The following is a 16,488-nucleotide window of genomic DNA, read 5'->3' as shown; positions in this document are numbered from 1 at the left end:
TCGAGCTGTGGTGACAACTATTTTCTTCGTGTGTTGTACGAATAATGGACGACGTGTACAGGGAATGACCAACACGACTCTTAATCAAGGAAAATACTTCTCTGGAGATTGAATTATGTCTTGATCCCTCCGACTATGTTTTCCACCTATTCCATGGAGACTTAAGAACGTACTTTTACAAACTTTTATCCATCTTCCGTCACTGTTCAAGTGATAATCAAAATTAGCCAGTCGCACCATGGGATTTGTGATATTTGACTTCCTCTCTCTTTTTTCCGGATGTGCATCTAGTAGGCCTAGCAAATAACCATCCTCAGTACCTTTATCAGCTAAACCATTCATATCTGTCAGTATTTGCATTTGCTTTTTCCCTGTAACAGCCTCAAAACACTTCCATGAGCGCTTAAAAACACTAACACAATCGATCAGCTTGTGATCACACAGCCTATCTCTCAAGGTACAGCTGCAGACTAATTGAGATAGGATCTCTAAGAGTATTGCCCAATACAGCATCAAATTCTGACCTTAGATGTACCTATTAAGTTCTAGGCTCAACATCAGTAACTACACTGCACTGCGGTCCCGTTTCGCGTGCTAGTACGGCATTTCCACCGTAGCTAACATGCTCTTTGCCTTGGAATTTTGCTCCTTTTATTCCCTGAAACTACCCATTTTCTTTCTTTTAACTCTTTTTTACTCCCTCACAGCCACTGGCACTATCACTTTCATTCATTTTAAACAGAAGCATAACATAGCCCTACGATGAAGCACTGTCAGTTGTCCACCCAAACATTCAGTCGGCGCGTACCGCTTCCAGTAGTCAATACATGAACTGACAGCTGGCGATTCTGAAAAGGTCATATCGTAGGAGGTATGGCTCTTTCCCGGGAAACGTGAAATACAACTCTTAATATCACATGCGTAGGAGTGAGCGGGATATGGCATTTTCACAGGGATTGCGTGTTTCTTCGAATATTTCCAGATTTTGATCTAAAATGATAATATGGTGGGGATGAACATACGACGTTTTCAAAATGCCTGATTCAGTTAAATCTGTGCCGAATCCGCATAGCTCAACATTTTTAAATTACGAACTGCTATATGCATATGCACATTCAAACTATCTTGAATGAGATATTCCATATGAAGACATTGTATTTGGAAAGTTGTGGTGAGTTCCTATGAAACCAAACTGCTGAGGACATCGGTCACTAGGCTTACACACTACTTAATCTACCTTAAACTAACTTACGCTAAGGACAACAAGCACACATATACCTGAGGGAGGACTTTAACCTCCGACGGGGGGAGCCGCGCGAGCCGTAGCAAGGCGCCCGAGACCGCTCGACCACCCTGCGTGGTGAAAACATTGTAAGAACAGACTTGTAGGTCATGTGATTTCCTCAGCATATTGGTTACCTCCAAAGCTAAGCTGACTCTTTCTCTTTAATTTAATTCAAATATTTTTTATTAACTGTGTACTGTTACTGCTGGCTGTTTGCTCAATGATGCCTAAAGTCAAAATAAGTAAAAATAAAAATACTTTTCTCATTGATGCTCAATCATGCACACTTAAACTTAAACAAAATTATTATTTTTGGAATTCCAACACTGCCTTCTCAAAAGGATCAGCAGCGATACTAAATGTTATATCATTATTTTCCCTCTCAACTGCACTGACAATTCGGGGACTAGTTTCTCACGTTTCCGTTTATTATCGAACCTCTGCCTACACTACTTACGTCAAAACTACATAATCAGTAACAGTAAAAGATCACAGGTATTAGACCTGATACCTCTATGATACTCTGTACGTTCAAGCCGCAATAGTTCATTACAATGGTTATAACCTACCTGATTGGTTCTGAAATGATTAATGTGGCAACATTTATACATCTGTTCAATTTCTAGAATTCTGAGACCTTAGTGTAACTGCGTAATTTCCACTGAGATATCTGTTAGCGGAATGTGGGGGAAGCATTTGACAGGTGTCATTTGTGTTTATTATGTATTCTTGCGCGCTGCATCGTGGCACATTACTATCATTGTTCCGGTAATTTTCAACACCACCTTCTTTTAGTGTAACACTCGATATTTGATAATAACATCTACACATGAATTTTATGTAGCTCTCATGGCAGTTTCAGATAATATGACAGTAGATATAAATATTCTGCACTGTATCCAATAAATTCTAAAATTCTGGTGTGCCAATTTGTAGCGATGTTCACCTGTTTTGGGTCGCTTCCTACCGTAGCCCAGCTTGCAAAGCACTGTACACTGCAACTGTTATTAATATTCTTTGATTCTTTGTTGCCTTAACTGTGCTCTTTATTTTTTGTCTTTTTGCTTAAGTTCGCGAGTCAAGTTTGCTATCGTATCCGGACAACGTCCTACAATCAATACTCTCTGCTAACGAAGTCAAGCAAGTTTGGCGGCGAGAGAAAGCTTTCAACGCCGGTCGAGTACCACCGGTTTGTATCGATTCAGCTAGGACCCATCAGCCACCGCACAGAATGTGCAATAGTACCTTCGATTTGGAGATTCGGAAAACTTTTTTACTTAAAGACAAATGTGGCAACTTGTATAGAATGTAAACAGTTCACTTTTTAGTAGATTACAGTACAATTTTCAGTTCGCACGGAAAGTATTACAGATCTTTCCAGAGGTCATTTTTGTCTAGATACTGATAAGAAATATCTTTATACAGTTTTACCATCATCAAGTAGAGACGTTTCGATCAATCGCACCATGACCACAGATACCTAGGCATGTCAAGGGAGGATTTTCCAGCTCAGCATCTGTAGCTAAATTTGGCCTTTCAACACATTCCTCTATCACTATATCAGTTTTCCTGAGAATTACTCTAGCTTCAGTATTATTAGATATTTCTATTGCTGTGCTAATCAATATGAACTGTATCTTGAGACTCAGGTTGATGATCTCAATGGTGAACACAGTTGTAGCTTTGAATATTGTTTTATTAAACGACGAATTTATATTATCTCGACTTAATTATAAATAAAAAAACTAATAAGGATACTTGACATCATGTAAACTTCTTCCCTGACATACATGGCCGGAAATAAGGAAACACTGCAACAAATGCATCCTTCAAGATAAATGCAGATTGTAGGCAAGCCTCCAGGCTGCGTTGTATTTGACGAAAAGCAGCCCTGCAATGATCTCAGCACGTTGCAAGTGAATGTCGGGGTCAGAAGAGTGTTCTGTGTAGCTGCGAGTGTATGATGTCGGAGTTAAGTGACTTCGAACATGCGAAAATTGTTGGTAGTCCGTAGAGAAGGTGTTTGTTGTTTCAAGATATGTATCTACCGCAAACAGGGACAGCGAAAGAACGTCGTCTGCTAAGTCACAACGCAGACGAACTTGTGTGTCGAGTGATCGTGACAGACAGTCATGGAAGGGGATTGTCATGAAAAATAGAAAACGACAGCTGTAAGAGTCAATCTACGACTGAATGTCGCTCTCGCGCGCCCCATCGGCACCAGAACTTCACGAAGGGAGCTCCGCAAGCAGAGGATTTCAGGACGAGCTAGAATTCTAAAACTAGATATCAGTGGTGCAAATGTCCGTAAGAGGAAAGTGCGGTACCGAAGACATGAAACATGTACTGTGGAGCAATGGAAGAAACTCATTTGTTCGGATCAGTTTGTTGTTTCTAAGCTCTGGTCGAGTTTACGTCCGAAGAGTGAAACTTGGCGGGGTTTCACCGATGATTTGAGCAGCCATGTCGTGGTATTTCATGGGCCCCATGGTTACTCTACAAGGCTGCGATACTGCGAAGGATTGTTGTGACCATTTTGGCTAGGCAGGTCCATCCCGTAGTACAGTGTTCGTTTTTGAGAGCACGAGGATGAATCGGCACATGTCGCCTGCCCACCAGTCACGAGATTTCAGTACTATTGAGCCTTTGTGATTCACGTTGGAGACGAGTCTGCGTGATTGTTAACCACCTCCACATAGTTACCTCAACCTGAGAGTATTTTACATGAAGAATGGAACAGGATTCCCTTGAAATCTTATAAAATACCTGTATTCATCCATTCCGAGATGATCGGAATCTGTTTTGAATGACACTGGTTTTCCAGTACCGTATTACGCATGCTAATGTGTTATATTGTGCGGTGTTTCCGTATTTTGACCTCCCCTTTCCTTTTATGCGGTATGAAATCAATGCTTAAAGCTGTCTTTCAACTGGGCGAAAGTAATCTTAAACCTTAACTCACGGAATGGAGTCTCTGGTATCCCTACACTCAAACCGAGATTTAAAGCACAAGTTTTTAATGTAGGTGACATAACATTTGACCTCAGACATTTCTTTTTAAACATCATGAATATACGATTGTTGTTCGGAAAGTAAGGAACGATCGGTAGCGAAATGGAAACCACAGTGAAAATCAAAACTGTTTTCTTCGCACATTTAGCTATACTTCCCAGGTACTTCTCTACATAGTCACCGCTCCGACTTAGAAATTTGTCGGAGCGTTATACAAAATTTCCAACACCATCGTCATAGAAGGCAGCCGCCTGTGCTTTCTGATAATTCTCTACGCTGGTCTATAGCACGCAGCCTGCGCCCAAGTGTTGTCTTCGTACCCAGCGTTTCATGTGAACACACATGATACTCAGGACGAGTTAATTAGGGCTGTGTTGTGGGTGATCGAACACTTCCCATCGAAAAGACTGCAGGCGCGCCTTCACTGTCCCTGTAGAGTGCGGCTGGGAATTGCCATGAAGAAGGAAGTGCATGGCAGTTGTGCTAGATGGGCTGCATTCATTATGGCGATGCCTCTTAGCGGGCCCTCCTACTTAGCGGGAGACATCGTTGTTGTAGGCAACTTTCCTCGCACACAGTGCGCTCACAACTCAAAAGAGGGTCTTGATGCGATCGACGGGCATACTAGAGACACTGCCCAAAACGTCTGTGAACAGCCTCGTCAGATTTTCACATTGGCTTCCATTTCGCGACCGATCATCCCTTACTTTCCGAATAGCCCTCGTATATAATGGGCAGTTAACTGAAACCGAATACCAGTCCCAATGGGATTATGGAATGGTGCCATTGAAAAGTAATCACCACACAAATTAGGACATTTATCCCACTGGGACGCGAAACGATCAAGCCCTGTCCTGCGCGGTCGGGCGCTGATTGATAAAAAAAATGGTTCAAATGGCTCTGAGCACTATGCGACTTAACTTCTGAGGTCATCAGTCACCTATATCTTAGAACTAATTAAACCTAACTAACCTAAGGACATCACACACATCCATGCCCGAGGCAGGATTCGAACCTGCGACCGTAGCGGTCGCTCGGTTCCAGACTGTAGCGCCTAGAACCGCACGGCCACTCCAGCCGGCCGCTGATTGATCCACAACCGCATCCACTCTTGCACTTCCTCGTGCGACTGTGACTGACGTCCACGCATGTCTTCTTTAGTTCGTCAAAGATGTGATTATCACACACTGAAAGATCTGGTCTTTACATAGGGGCTGCGGCATGGTCTCCAGGAACATGTGGCCACGGAGACTTGCGGACATCGGAGATTTATGGACGCTTAACGTTGCGTAACAAACTGCAGCGCGGTAGCGGCCGCAAGTACTATTGCTTAAGGTACACACAAATAGTTGGCTTAAGTGGTCGCACGCGGCTGAGTGACAACGGATACGTAAGTATGCTTTGCTCAAGTGATATGAGAGGTCGCTCCCGCGTGATTAATACAGATACATACGTTTGCCCTGATCCAGTGCTCCACGGCTGCACAGTTAATAATTGTTTTTGAACAGATTCGAAAGGAATCTTGTCGTCATGGTTGCGGAAGGGCCCCATTCACAGTGGTAACCAGTGGCATCTATTAATACTGTAGTTACGAAATTTTTTATTTATCGTTTAGGTAGCATCACAAACTTACACACATATTTAACACAATCAAAATTAGGCAGTTCTCTATAGTGAGAACCAACAATTAACGCAATGGCCTCTGCGGTTTCTTCTTAAACATCATGGATATGTAAGGGGCAGTCAAATGAAAACCGAACCATGCAGTGGTTCCATTCAAATGACCGCACTCTTTAGGGCATTTCTCCCGTTGGAAGACGATACGATCAGTTCCTGTTTCCTAGTACACGGTCGGCCGCTGAAAGTTCCACAACCGCATCCATTCTTGCACTTCCTTGTCCGACTTAAAACGACGTACGGGCATGTCTTTCTTCAAGTCGCCCAAGGTGTGAAGACCACATGGGATGTTGCAATGCTTTCGAACCAAATCACCGAAGCGCACCCTTAGTCGGATTTGCAGAGTGGGGGCGGGCGTTATCGTGCCTGATGATAATTCCGTCCGATAGCATTCCGGACGTTTTGACTTTACGGTGCATCGCAGTTTCTTCAATATACATCGCTCTGCAGTCGAAGAAGGTCATCATGACCTTTCCGGAACTTGTGTGAAAACCTTTGTGTTTCTCTGACGGAGCAGATAAATTTCCCCTGTTGGCTTTTCACTTTGGCTTCAGGTTGACGGAATGCTGTCGGAAGGACACATCCTGTTGTATGGTAATGCCCGTCCCCACACCGCCAATGGGAGGAAGGCCACACTTCAGCAGTTTCGTTGGGGAACAATGCAACATCCTCCCAGGAACTTCACCGTGTGATTTTCACATCTTTGGCGACAGTAAGAAAGACATGCATGGATGTCGGTTTCAGTGGCACGAGGAAGAGTGGGTGCGGTTGTGGATCCTTCAGCGGCCGACAGCGTTCTACGAAACGGGAACTAATCGTCTCCCAGTGGCATGTATATCTTAACGCGTGTGGTGACTACTTTTGAATGGAACCATTCCATAGTCCAGTTGTGGCGAGGGTGTTCGAATTTCAGTTGACTGCCCTCTAAACGTGACCAGCTCACGCGTACATATCCGCATTAATCACGTGTTGTGTCTAGCTTAAACAATAATACTTGCAGCCACTATCGCACTGCATATTATTACGTAACCTTATACCCATGACCCCTCCCCCCCCCCCCCCCCCCGCACCATCACCACAAGCACTAGCAGAAACACAAGTGTCTACTCTTACTTTGTTTCCGAAGTTTCTAGTGTGACTATCAGCATGGATGCAGTAACATCGACCAAGGGCAGGCCGTCCGCTCATTGCAAAGTTAACACGTACCGTAAAGTTAGCAAGCGTAGGAAAGGTGTTGTTATGTGAGTGTCCTCAGGCGAATAGTTCGATCATTACAAAGGTAAGATTATTCTAAAAATGGAAGAATTTTACGTGTCGTAACATGTCTGTGAACCTACTGACGAAGCAGCTCTAGACGTGAAGAAGAGAATGGAGACGGTGAAGAACAGGGCTCAAGAAGAAGCTACCCTGTTACGCGAGATACACGTGTATTAAATAGGAACACTTCATAATAAAAGTTATGATTTTGTTACGGTAATGCCTCACTCAGAAAGTACTGTACAATCCCCATGAGCCCACTTCTGACACTTTAAATGCTTCATCCCGCCATCTGATTTTCTTGTTGACGAGCATACCTCTTCGCAAAGAATAAAGACGTTTCATTCTCCCCTTCAGATGAGCTGTTTGCCTAACGCGTCCTCTGATATTCTGACTCTTTTATTGGTCTACACCCGAAGTCCTTCAATACCTTTTTTTTAACCTGCCAGGAATATGCTTTTGTTGCACAGTAAGCATTTTTGTAGGGAGAGTCCGTGGACACCGCGCACATTCCTCTTCAGCTGGTTGATGATGGTCTCTCATAATATGGATGGTTCAAATGGCTCTGAGCACTATGGGACTCAACATCTGAGGTCATCAGTCCCCTAGAACTTAGAACTACTTAAACCTAACTAACCTAAGGACATCACACACATCCATGCCCGAGGCAGGATTCGAACCTGCGACCGTAGCGGTCGCGCGGTTCCAGGCTGAAGCGCCTAGAACCGCTCGGCCACACCGGCCGGCCATAATATGGAACTGGCCTTACACGCTCCGATAATACGGTGCATGAAGACTGTGTCTGCACAACAGTGGACAGACCAGGATGTGGAGAAGAGGCGGTAACTGACTCACGTTCTGGCAGTCTGGTATCATTGTTTTTGTTGGTTCTGATGGTGAAATTTCATCTTCGCCAAATGCATTTGTATTAAGTGGAAAAAGACACGTCTCATTTAAAGTCAAATGGGTCATTTTATATTGTTGCTATTCTACTACATGCAAATCCGAAGAACTGAGAAATTTGGTACTGGGTGCCACTTTCCTCGGATCGCTATTAAGTCATGTCTTAATTTCCCGATTGTATAAAGCGTTTAATGGTCCCATGTCAAATGAAAATATACCTCTTCAGTAACGATAATTAATCAAGTTATTAGTGACAAAAATTGACCAAAAAAAGGAGCAAGGTAATTGTAAATTCTATATGTAATTGTTAAAACGTCTACACACAGTTATCGTACCGTTAAAAGCATATACCTCTTACGTCACGCCTATGTTATATGTAACGAAGTCATGGGGTAATATCAGATGGGTCAGGTTTTTGCACCATTGCTTGTACCTGAAAAGTAATGCCTCCACCTTCGTAACTCTTCAACAGTTGGCAGCATTGGTATTCGGAAGATACTGGCTTGTTCAGTAGCCTCTTCTCTACAGTTCCAATTGGCGGGAAGGCTTAGCTTTGAACGGTTCTGTTGTTACAGTGTAAAGTTTGGAACCCTGCGCAGACGGTCGGTCAATGAAATTTAAGCAACGTTCAGTCATTGAGTTCTTGACCACAGAAGGTGTCACCAGAAAGGAGCGGTTTATGGTGATTGTGTTGATGTGAGTACTGTGCGTCTTTGGGCGAGTAAGTTTAAAGATGTTGCGGCGGGTATATCTGACCTGCGTGAAAAAGTTGGACGTCCTGTGACAGCATCCACCGAGTTTCACAAGCAAAATGTTGAAAAAATGGTTCAAATGGCTCTGAGCACTATGGGACTCAACTGCTGAGGTCATTAGTCCCCTAGAACTTAGAACTAGTTAAACCTAACTAACCTAAGGACATCACAAACATCCATGCCCGAGGCAGGATTCGAACCTGCGACCGTAGCGGTCTTGCGGTTCCAGACTGCAGCGCCTTTAACCGCACGGCCAATTCGGCCGGCCAAAATGTTGACACATTGATTCAGGACGATCGTTGTATCACTCAGAGAGAAACTGCAAGCACAATCGGCATTTCACAGGAACGTGTGGGGCACATTATTGCTTTGCGTGGCTATCAGGAGATCTGTGCACGATGAGTAACCTGGATGCCGGCTCCTGAAATGAAAGTATACAAGCTTGAAATTTGCCAGAAACTCCTCTCGCGTTACAAGAATGAAGATGATGCCGTTCTCCACTCAATTGTGACAGGAGGCGAAACGTGGGTACACGTTTATGACAAGGAGACGAAATGCCACTCTATGGAGTGTCGACTTCTTCCGTGACGGCTTCAGAAAGCTTGATCATCTTTGGCAGAAATGTATCCAACTGGATGGTGATTATGTGGAAAAGTGAATATTGGTAATTAAAGATCACATTCTTAGAATTATTTCTGCGTTTGAGTTATAAAAATATTCCCATCCAAATCCAATTGCCGGCCACAGTGGCCGAGCGGTTCTAGGCACTTCAGTCCGGTACCGCGCGACGGCTGCGGTCGTAGGTTCGAAACCTGCCTCGGGCATGGATGTGTGTGATGTCCTTAGGTTCGTTAGATTTAAGTAGTTCTAAGTTGTAGGGTACTGATGATCTCAGATGTTAAGTCCCACAGTGCTCAGAGCCATTTGAACCAAACGCAACTAACGAAGGTGAAGGCATTATTTTTCATTCCATCCTCTTAATACGACGTCTTAAGTTCCTTACTGAACACCAAAGAACAGAGAGTAAGATACACGACCACAAGAATTTAACAAATTGTTTTGCACAACAACAATGTCTGACGCTACCAATCCTCATGGTGGTGCTGAATTTACCGGCTGTCTTTACGGTCCAACGGCCAAAAAACAGTGTTACCAACTTGTAAAGAGAAATATGAGGGTTCACCACCTACTTCCCCTACCCATATTTCATGATTAATTGTGCCAGCCTCGTTTCAACTCAGATACTTATCAGTTTCTGTTGCGTGACTTCGAAACAGTATTTCACATGGTCTTATGGGGAGTGCTCTGTTCCTGCTTAGGTCACCGTGTTAATCTCAGGGATGTGCTAACAAGGTAGTCTGACACTCTCCGTGTTGTGGCTTGTAGACTATGTACGTAGATGTATATGTTGCAGAGTACATTTCTTCTACTTGTTTGTGCAGATGACATCGTGGGCGGTAGTCCCGCCAGAGGTGACCAACGTGAAGAACGACCCGCGCGTGATGCAGGAGTGCTGCTACAACATCCGCGTGGAGTCCCAGCCATATGACGGCCGGCGCGCCGCCGAAGTCAACTACACCATCCCCGGTAAGTCTCGCTGTGCTTCAGCAACAGACGTGCCCATGGAGCCGCAATCTACCCCAGTCTTCGCTCCCTACTACCGTCTTCTGTCCACGTTACCTCTCTACAGTATCTCGGGTCGCAGCTAGCAAACGACTGTGACGAGGTGTTCACGACGGAAGTAACCCACTGCAAGGCCGCAGTAGTGGGAAAAATATTCACAGACACTATTCCATCGGGAAGGGGAGGAGAATAGATTGTAGAATAATTCCAATGACCAGTTTTAGCGTTAGTGTTTTCGGGTCAGTCACAAATGAGTTTGTGTTGTCTCATGGATTGAGGCATGTGCCACACTCGATCTGTCCTTCGGATAGGGGCTTCGGTCGGCGACACCTCGTTGCTATTACTTAGCAAGATAGTTGTTTACTCATGAAAGACCACTTTACAACGGTGTTCGACGTGTCAGCTTAGTCCCTTGATGCCTGGAACATATAGAGATTGATTCAGCTGCCCCTAACGATGTCATTTTATGCAACCTGTAGTGTTACATTTCGCTTTCAAAAACCATGCGTGAGATTCCAATATTCTCTCGCTAGCTTAGACTATTAGTACTACAGAAAAATGAAGAGGACGTTTTTATAAGTAATTTAATGAAGTTAAGTTTTGTACCAGGGTACTTTGCCACTAGAAACTCTAGTTTCCGAATTATTCAAGAACATGTTTATTTGACACGACAATAGTGAAGCCGCAGTCAGAGTACATAAAATTTTTCTTTAAAAATGGTGTTATATTACCGGTTACCAACGAACTACGCCGTCATTTTCAAATGTAAAACATTGGATAATACATAATGGGAATCATTTAAAACTCCTTACGCAGCTATGTAGTATGTACTGTGACTATGGCTACATTATCTTAGTGTCAAATAAACATTTAACTTATAACATAGTCTCACTCCTTTAAGATAGTTATGTCGGAATATAGAATCATAATGCCCAGCTGGGCAAAAGGAGTTGTTAATGATTCCCATTATACGAGGTATATTCTCGAACTGATGTTTTACATTTGAAGATGATGACATAGTCCGTTGAAGCCTGTAATGGCTCTGAGCACTATGGGACTCAACTGCTGTAGTCCCCTAGAACTTAGAACTACTTAAACCTAACTAACCTAAGGACATCACACACATCCATGCCCGAGGCAGGATTCGAACCTGCGACCGTAGCAGCAGCGCGGCTCCGGACTGGAGCGCCTAGAACCGCACGGCCACCGCGGCCGGCGCCTGTAATGTAATTCCCTTTCTAAAGAAAAATTTTATGTACTGTGACTGTGGTTTCACTATTGTAGTTTATGCTTATAGTATTGTCACACTCCTTTACGACAATTATTTTGGGATATAGAATGTTCAAGAAAATCTTACAAAAGTGATCTTCAAGCACACTCCACTCCTGTACTCATCCACATGGTGAGGATTTCTAGTATGTTGTTCATGCTACTCCCTCCTACCACCGAGTGAGGTGGCGCAGTGGTTAGCACACTGGACTCGCATTCGGGAGGACGACGGTTCAATCCCGTCTCCGGCCATCCTGATTTAGGTTTTCCGTGATTTCCCTAAATCGCTTCAGGCAAATGCCGGGATGGTTCCTTTGAAAGGGCACGGCCGATTTCCTTCCCCATCCTTCCCTCACCCGAGCTTGCGCTCCGTCTCTAATGACCTCGTTGTCGACGGGACGTTAAACACTATTATCCTCCTCCTCCTCCCTCCTACCGCTGAACAAATATTTGTGATTGCATGAATTATTTCCCACATTCGAACATTTTTGGTGTTCCTTGACTGGCGTTATTATACCACCGGCGTAATCGAGCACTTGCAGATTGTAAAATTGGCGTCTGAATAAATTTGATCTAACAATTTCGTGAATTTTTCGCACAATAAACAATCACACCTTAGTATTCGTCATGCTTTCTGAGTACGAAACCACTGTACTAGTGAGGTTGAAGATTTTTACCGAATTTTCAGTGTAATTAGCTTCAGTGTAACGTTTACAAAAGTCGATTTTCTTTCATTACACTCGTGGACACGTTTAAAATACAAGTTGTTAACGAAATGATGGGTTATGCTGGTGACATAATAGCCCAGTCAATAAAGACCATAAAAGGTCGAATAGGCTTATCTGGAATACTTCGTGTCGCCGTAAATTTTTGCACAGTGGTAGGTGGAGTGTCACTAACAACATACTAGATACCTGGACTGGTGAGGCATCAGTGTAGGGGTGGAAGTGCGATTGAAGGTCACTCTTGTACGTTTGTCTAGAATAACTCGAAAACTACGCCCTACAGCGAAAACGTATCCCAGAACAAAATTTAACTACATTCAGTTGCCTACAAAAATGTCTTGGTCATATTTTATGTAGGATTTATAGTTTGCTCGTGGCGACCGAGGGAATATAAAAAACTCGCGCCTGGGTTTTCAAGGCGACATAACATTGCGGGTTTCATAATACGGTATCGGCAGAAGCAGCTCAGTCATCCTGTATATTCTGGCTTCACAGCTTCAGTGATCCAAAGCAACGTCATCACTTGAAAGGCCGAAGGCATAAACACTTGTCCGCAGCTCGTGGTCGTGCGGTAGCGTTCTCGCTTCCCACGCCCGGGTTCCCGGGTTCGATTTCCGGCGGGGTCAGGGATTTTCTCTGCCTCGTGATGACTGGGTGTTGTGTGATGTCCTTAGGTTAGTTAGGTTTAAGTAGTTCTAAGTTCTAGGGGACTGATGACCATAGCTGTTAAGTCCCATAGTGCTCAGAGCCTTTTGAACCATAAACACTTTTATTTACTTTTGTACTGCCTACAGGTTTCATCGTTGTTGTCACTGTCATGTGCAAGTGCACTGTAGCGTCGTTGTAATAAGTGCGGAACAAGACATCGTTAAAGGCGGTATGACTGAAGGGACTTGCGGTGATTGCACTCAATAAAATAATATCTGTCTTCCAGCCCCGTCAAGTAGTTATAGATTGATGAGCCATAAAAGTATAACCACTGTCCACTGTGACACTAAATGCTGCCTGGTGGCGTTGTGGAAACGATACGTGGTAAGGAAAGTGTATGATCTAAACACAGGTGAATCCGGAATCATCTCAGGGGGGAAGGAGGCGCAAATACAGAAATCCACCGACATAAGCCACATTGACAAAGGGCAGACTGGCCATGGTCCAGTGCCTTGGTACGAGTATCTCGCAACCTTATGAAGTAACAAGAAAAAGCGATGCTCTTTGAATCCTGTCAGTGGCGTACTTCCAGTGTAACGCAGTCATCTTCATTGGACAACGGTCGATTATAACGCCCAACGATCGAAAGCGGGCCACCACCATAGCCGGTAGAATCTCAACCGCGTCAAATCCAGGCAGAATGAGTAACCGAAACTTCCGATCGTTAATCTGTGCTTCTGCAAGACGGCTAAATGCTTCGAAAAAGTCATTGAGCATCGATATATCGCCATGAGTGCAAAGAAGTACAATAACATCACAGGTATAAGCGTGAAAGATGAACCTTTCTCCCAATAATGACACGAGCAGCTATGGGCCGCAATGACGGTTTCAGAAACAGCACGAATAACGGCACAGAAGGGGACTTCCTGCAGAACACCTTGACACACCTTGGGAGTGAGACTATTCACTTCAATACACCCTTGGAAGCTAATAATGAGAGAGGTCTTTTCCGTCGTGCGGCATCAGTAAAACCAACAGCCGTCGGCACTTGCTACAGAAAATCGTGACTATATCGGTCAAACACAAGGTTAAATTCAATAAAAAGTGAAGCTGGCATAGACTGCATCAATTGATAAGAGCTGGCCAGATGGTAAAACAGACAAATAAATACGACCCAATCGACTCCTAGAAGTAGCTGTAAAATACGAAAACGCACTAATGTGCGATACCTGCAGATCGAAGCTTCCTGCAGACTTAGTGACGCCACCATATCATTAAGTATGTTTCCTCTAATTTATGTCTATGGTCACAAACTTTTTGTTAACAGATTACCGGTTTCGGTCTTTAATGACCATCATCAGATCTGCAGCAAAAATGGGAAAAACATAAATACACTCGCAGATTGTCTACAACTTAAAAACAATACATAGACCATAAAGAAAAGTAGTACTGACAATATATAAATTTGTGTGCTTTAAATATGAAGAGGCATACCTGTCTCACAAAAACAAAGTCCTAATGTATTGCAAAAAAATGATTTAAATGGCTCTGAGCACTATGGGACTTAACATCGGAGGTCATCAGTCCCCTAGAACTTAGAACTACTTAAACCTAACTAACCTAAGGACATCACACACATCCATGCCCGAGGCAGGATTCGAACCTGCGACCGTAGCAGTCGCGCGGTTCCAGACTGAAGCGCCTAGAACTGCTCGGCCACTCCGGCCGGCCTAATGTATTGCAGCCATAGTGGTATCGTGAAATGTTAAATGTGGAATCAGCACCAGCATCGTCAAATACATGTAAATAACATCATATGTACGAGTCATGTTGGCAGTAGCACTACTGTTAAAAACAAACTGCCGTACAGTAGCACAAGAAGTTTGTGTTGTAAGTTCACCAGTTGTCGCTAATGTCGGCATACACTAGTATTCAATAATCAATTGAAACAGCGAAAATAAAGGGGGATACAACAGTTGAAGTCTGTAGTGAGTTTATAACGTATAAATGGCGTTACAGTAATAAAAAGCAATAAAAAGAGGAACACGAAAAATTAAGATTGTTAGAAAGAGGGCCATCAGAATGTCTCTCGGGTTTTAACGATGTAAATAATTGGTACCTTTCCTATAAACGCGCGATCTGTAATATTTGCTACCAGATCCAGATACAGCATAAAGAAAAATTAAGGCGAGACCATAAAAATAACACCCAGTATCCCTACCGTTGTCCAGCGTTGACCAGCGTTTCCAAGTCCCCATAAAACACTGCCACGCCAGTAGAGCTTTCTGTCGCAACATTAAAAGACATCTAATATCTAGTAAGACAAAACACGTCAAATAGCACATCTTGAAAATAAAAATCAGCTTGGGAATCATAAATAAATTGTCGTAACGACAAGGTTTTTCATTATCACGCAGAGGACAACTCGATCAGAGATGGCCACTTTCATTACAAAAGAAGTAGGTTCCTTCTTGTTCTGCATACGTAACACGAGTCCGGTAACCACAAACATTCCGGCATGAAGGAATATTCTTTCGAACATACATTTCTACGGTTCGGATACCACTGTGACATTGCAAGCGGCGGTGAGCAGACCAGCGTTCCCGCTTGATATGCCGAACGATGCCATAAGGAAGCAACGCCGTCGTAAGAAGTGAATCGTCCACTTCGGGTGTAAGATTATAAACTCCAACCGAAATGTACTCGGTCGCTGCATTTACAAGAAGGAACCATTAGACTGTGTAAACACCACCTGAGAAATAACCCGAGAGAGAACCCAGTCTACTTGCAAGGGTTCGTGAAACTTCACAAAAAATTACATACAGATCCGAATCAAAATAAGCAGTATCTGTCTGTTCAGATGTAACTCTAATCGTATCTACCCATTAACCGTGAATTTCTAGAGAGTCATACATATGAAGTGTACTCGTGTCAAAACTGAAACTTGCTGTACCCCGACGAGGAATATTCTTGGGTGATTCGAAGGACATCAGAGCGCCGGCATAGAGTGCCGATGTCAGAAGACAAACAACAACGAACTCCTCTAGGCAAGAGTGATGTGACATCGACCGATGCACCCAGGAGACAGAGTAAACTGAAGTTCGACACACGCAGGGCTGCCAGATCGGCGCACAGTGAGGGTATACTGACCCGTAGACCACAGGTACATACTACGTTGCTATACTGTGTTCCAAATGTGGAGCACCAGGCTATCACCATGTGTTTAGTCAGTGTAGGTTGTCGGTCTTTTGGGCGAGGCCGGCCGGTGTGGCCGTGCGGTTCTAGGCGCTTCAGTCTGGAACCGCGTGACCGCTATGGTCGCAGGTTCGAATCCTGC

General features: G+C 43.9%; 1 protein-coding gene across 1 annotated transcript in view; it reads left to right on the top strand.

The window, feature by feature from the left end:
* LOC124605958 overlaps nucleotides 1-16,488 on the top strand; it is a 112,133-nt gene that overhangs the window by 55,986 nt on the left and 39,659 nt on the right. The window contains exon 3 of the mRNA XM_047137921.1: nucleotides 10,329-10,473. Coding sequence (XP_046993877.1) covers nucleotides 10,329-10,473 — 145 coding nt within the window. The remainder of the gene's footprint in view (nucleotides 1-10,328; nucleotides 10,474-16,488) is intronic.

This window comes from Schistocerca americana, chromosome 3, assembly GCF_021461395.2.
Source record: "Schistocerca americana isolate TAMUIC-IGC-003095 chromosome 3, iqSchAmer2.1, whole genome shotgun sequence".
In the NCBI taxonomy this organism is placed as follows: Eukaryota; Metazoa; Arthropoda; class Insecta; order Orthoptera; family Acrididae; genus Schistocerca; species Schistocerca americana.
This window is presented reverse-complemented; position numbering and strand designations above follow the sequence as displayed.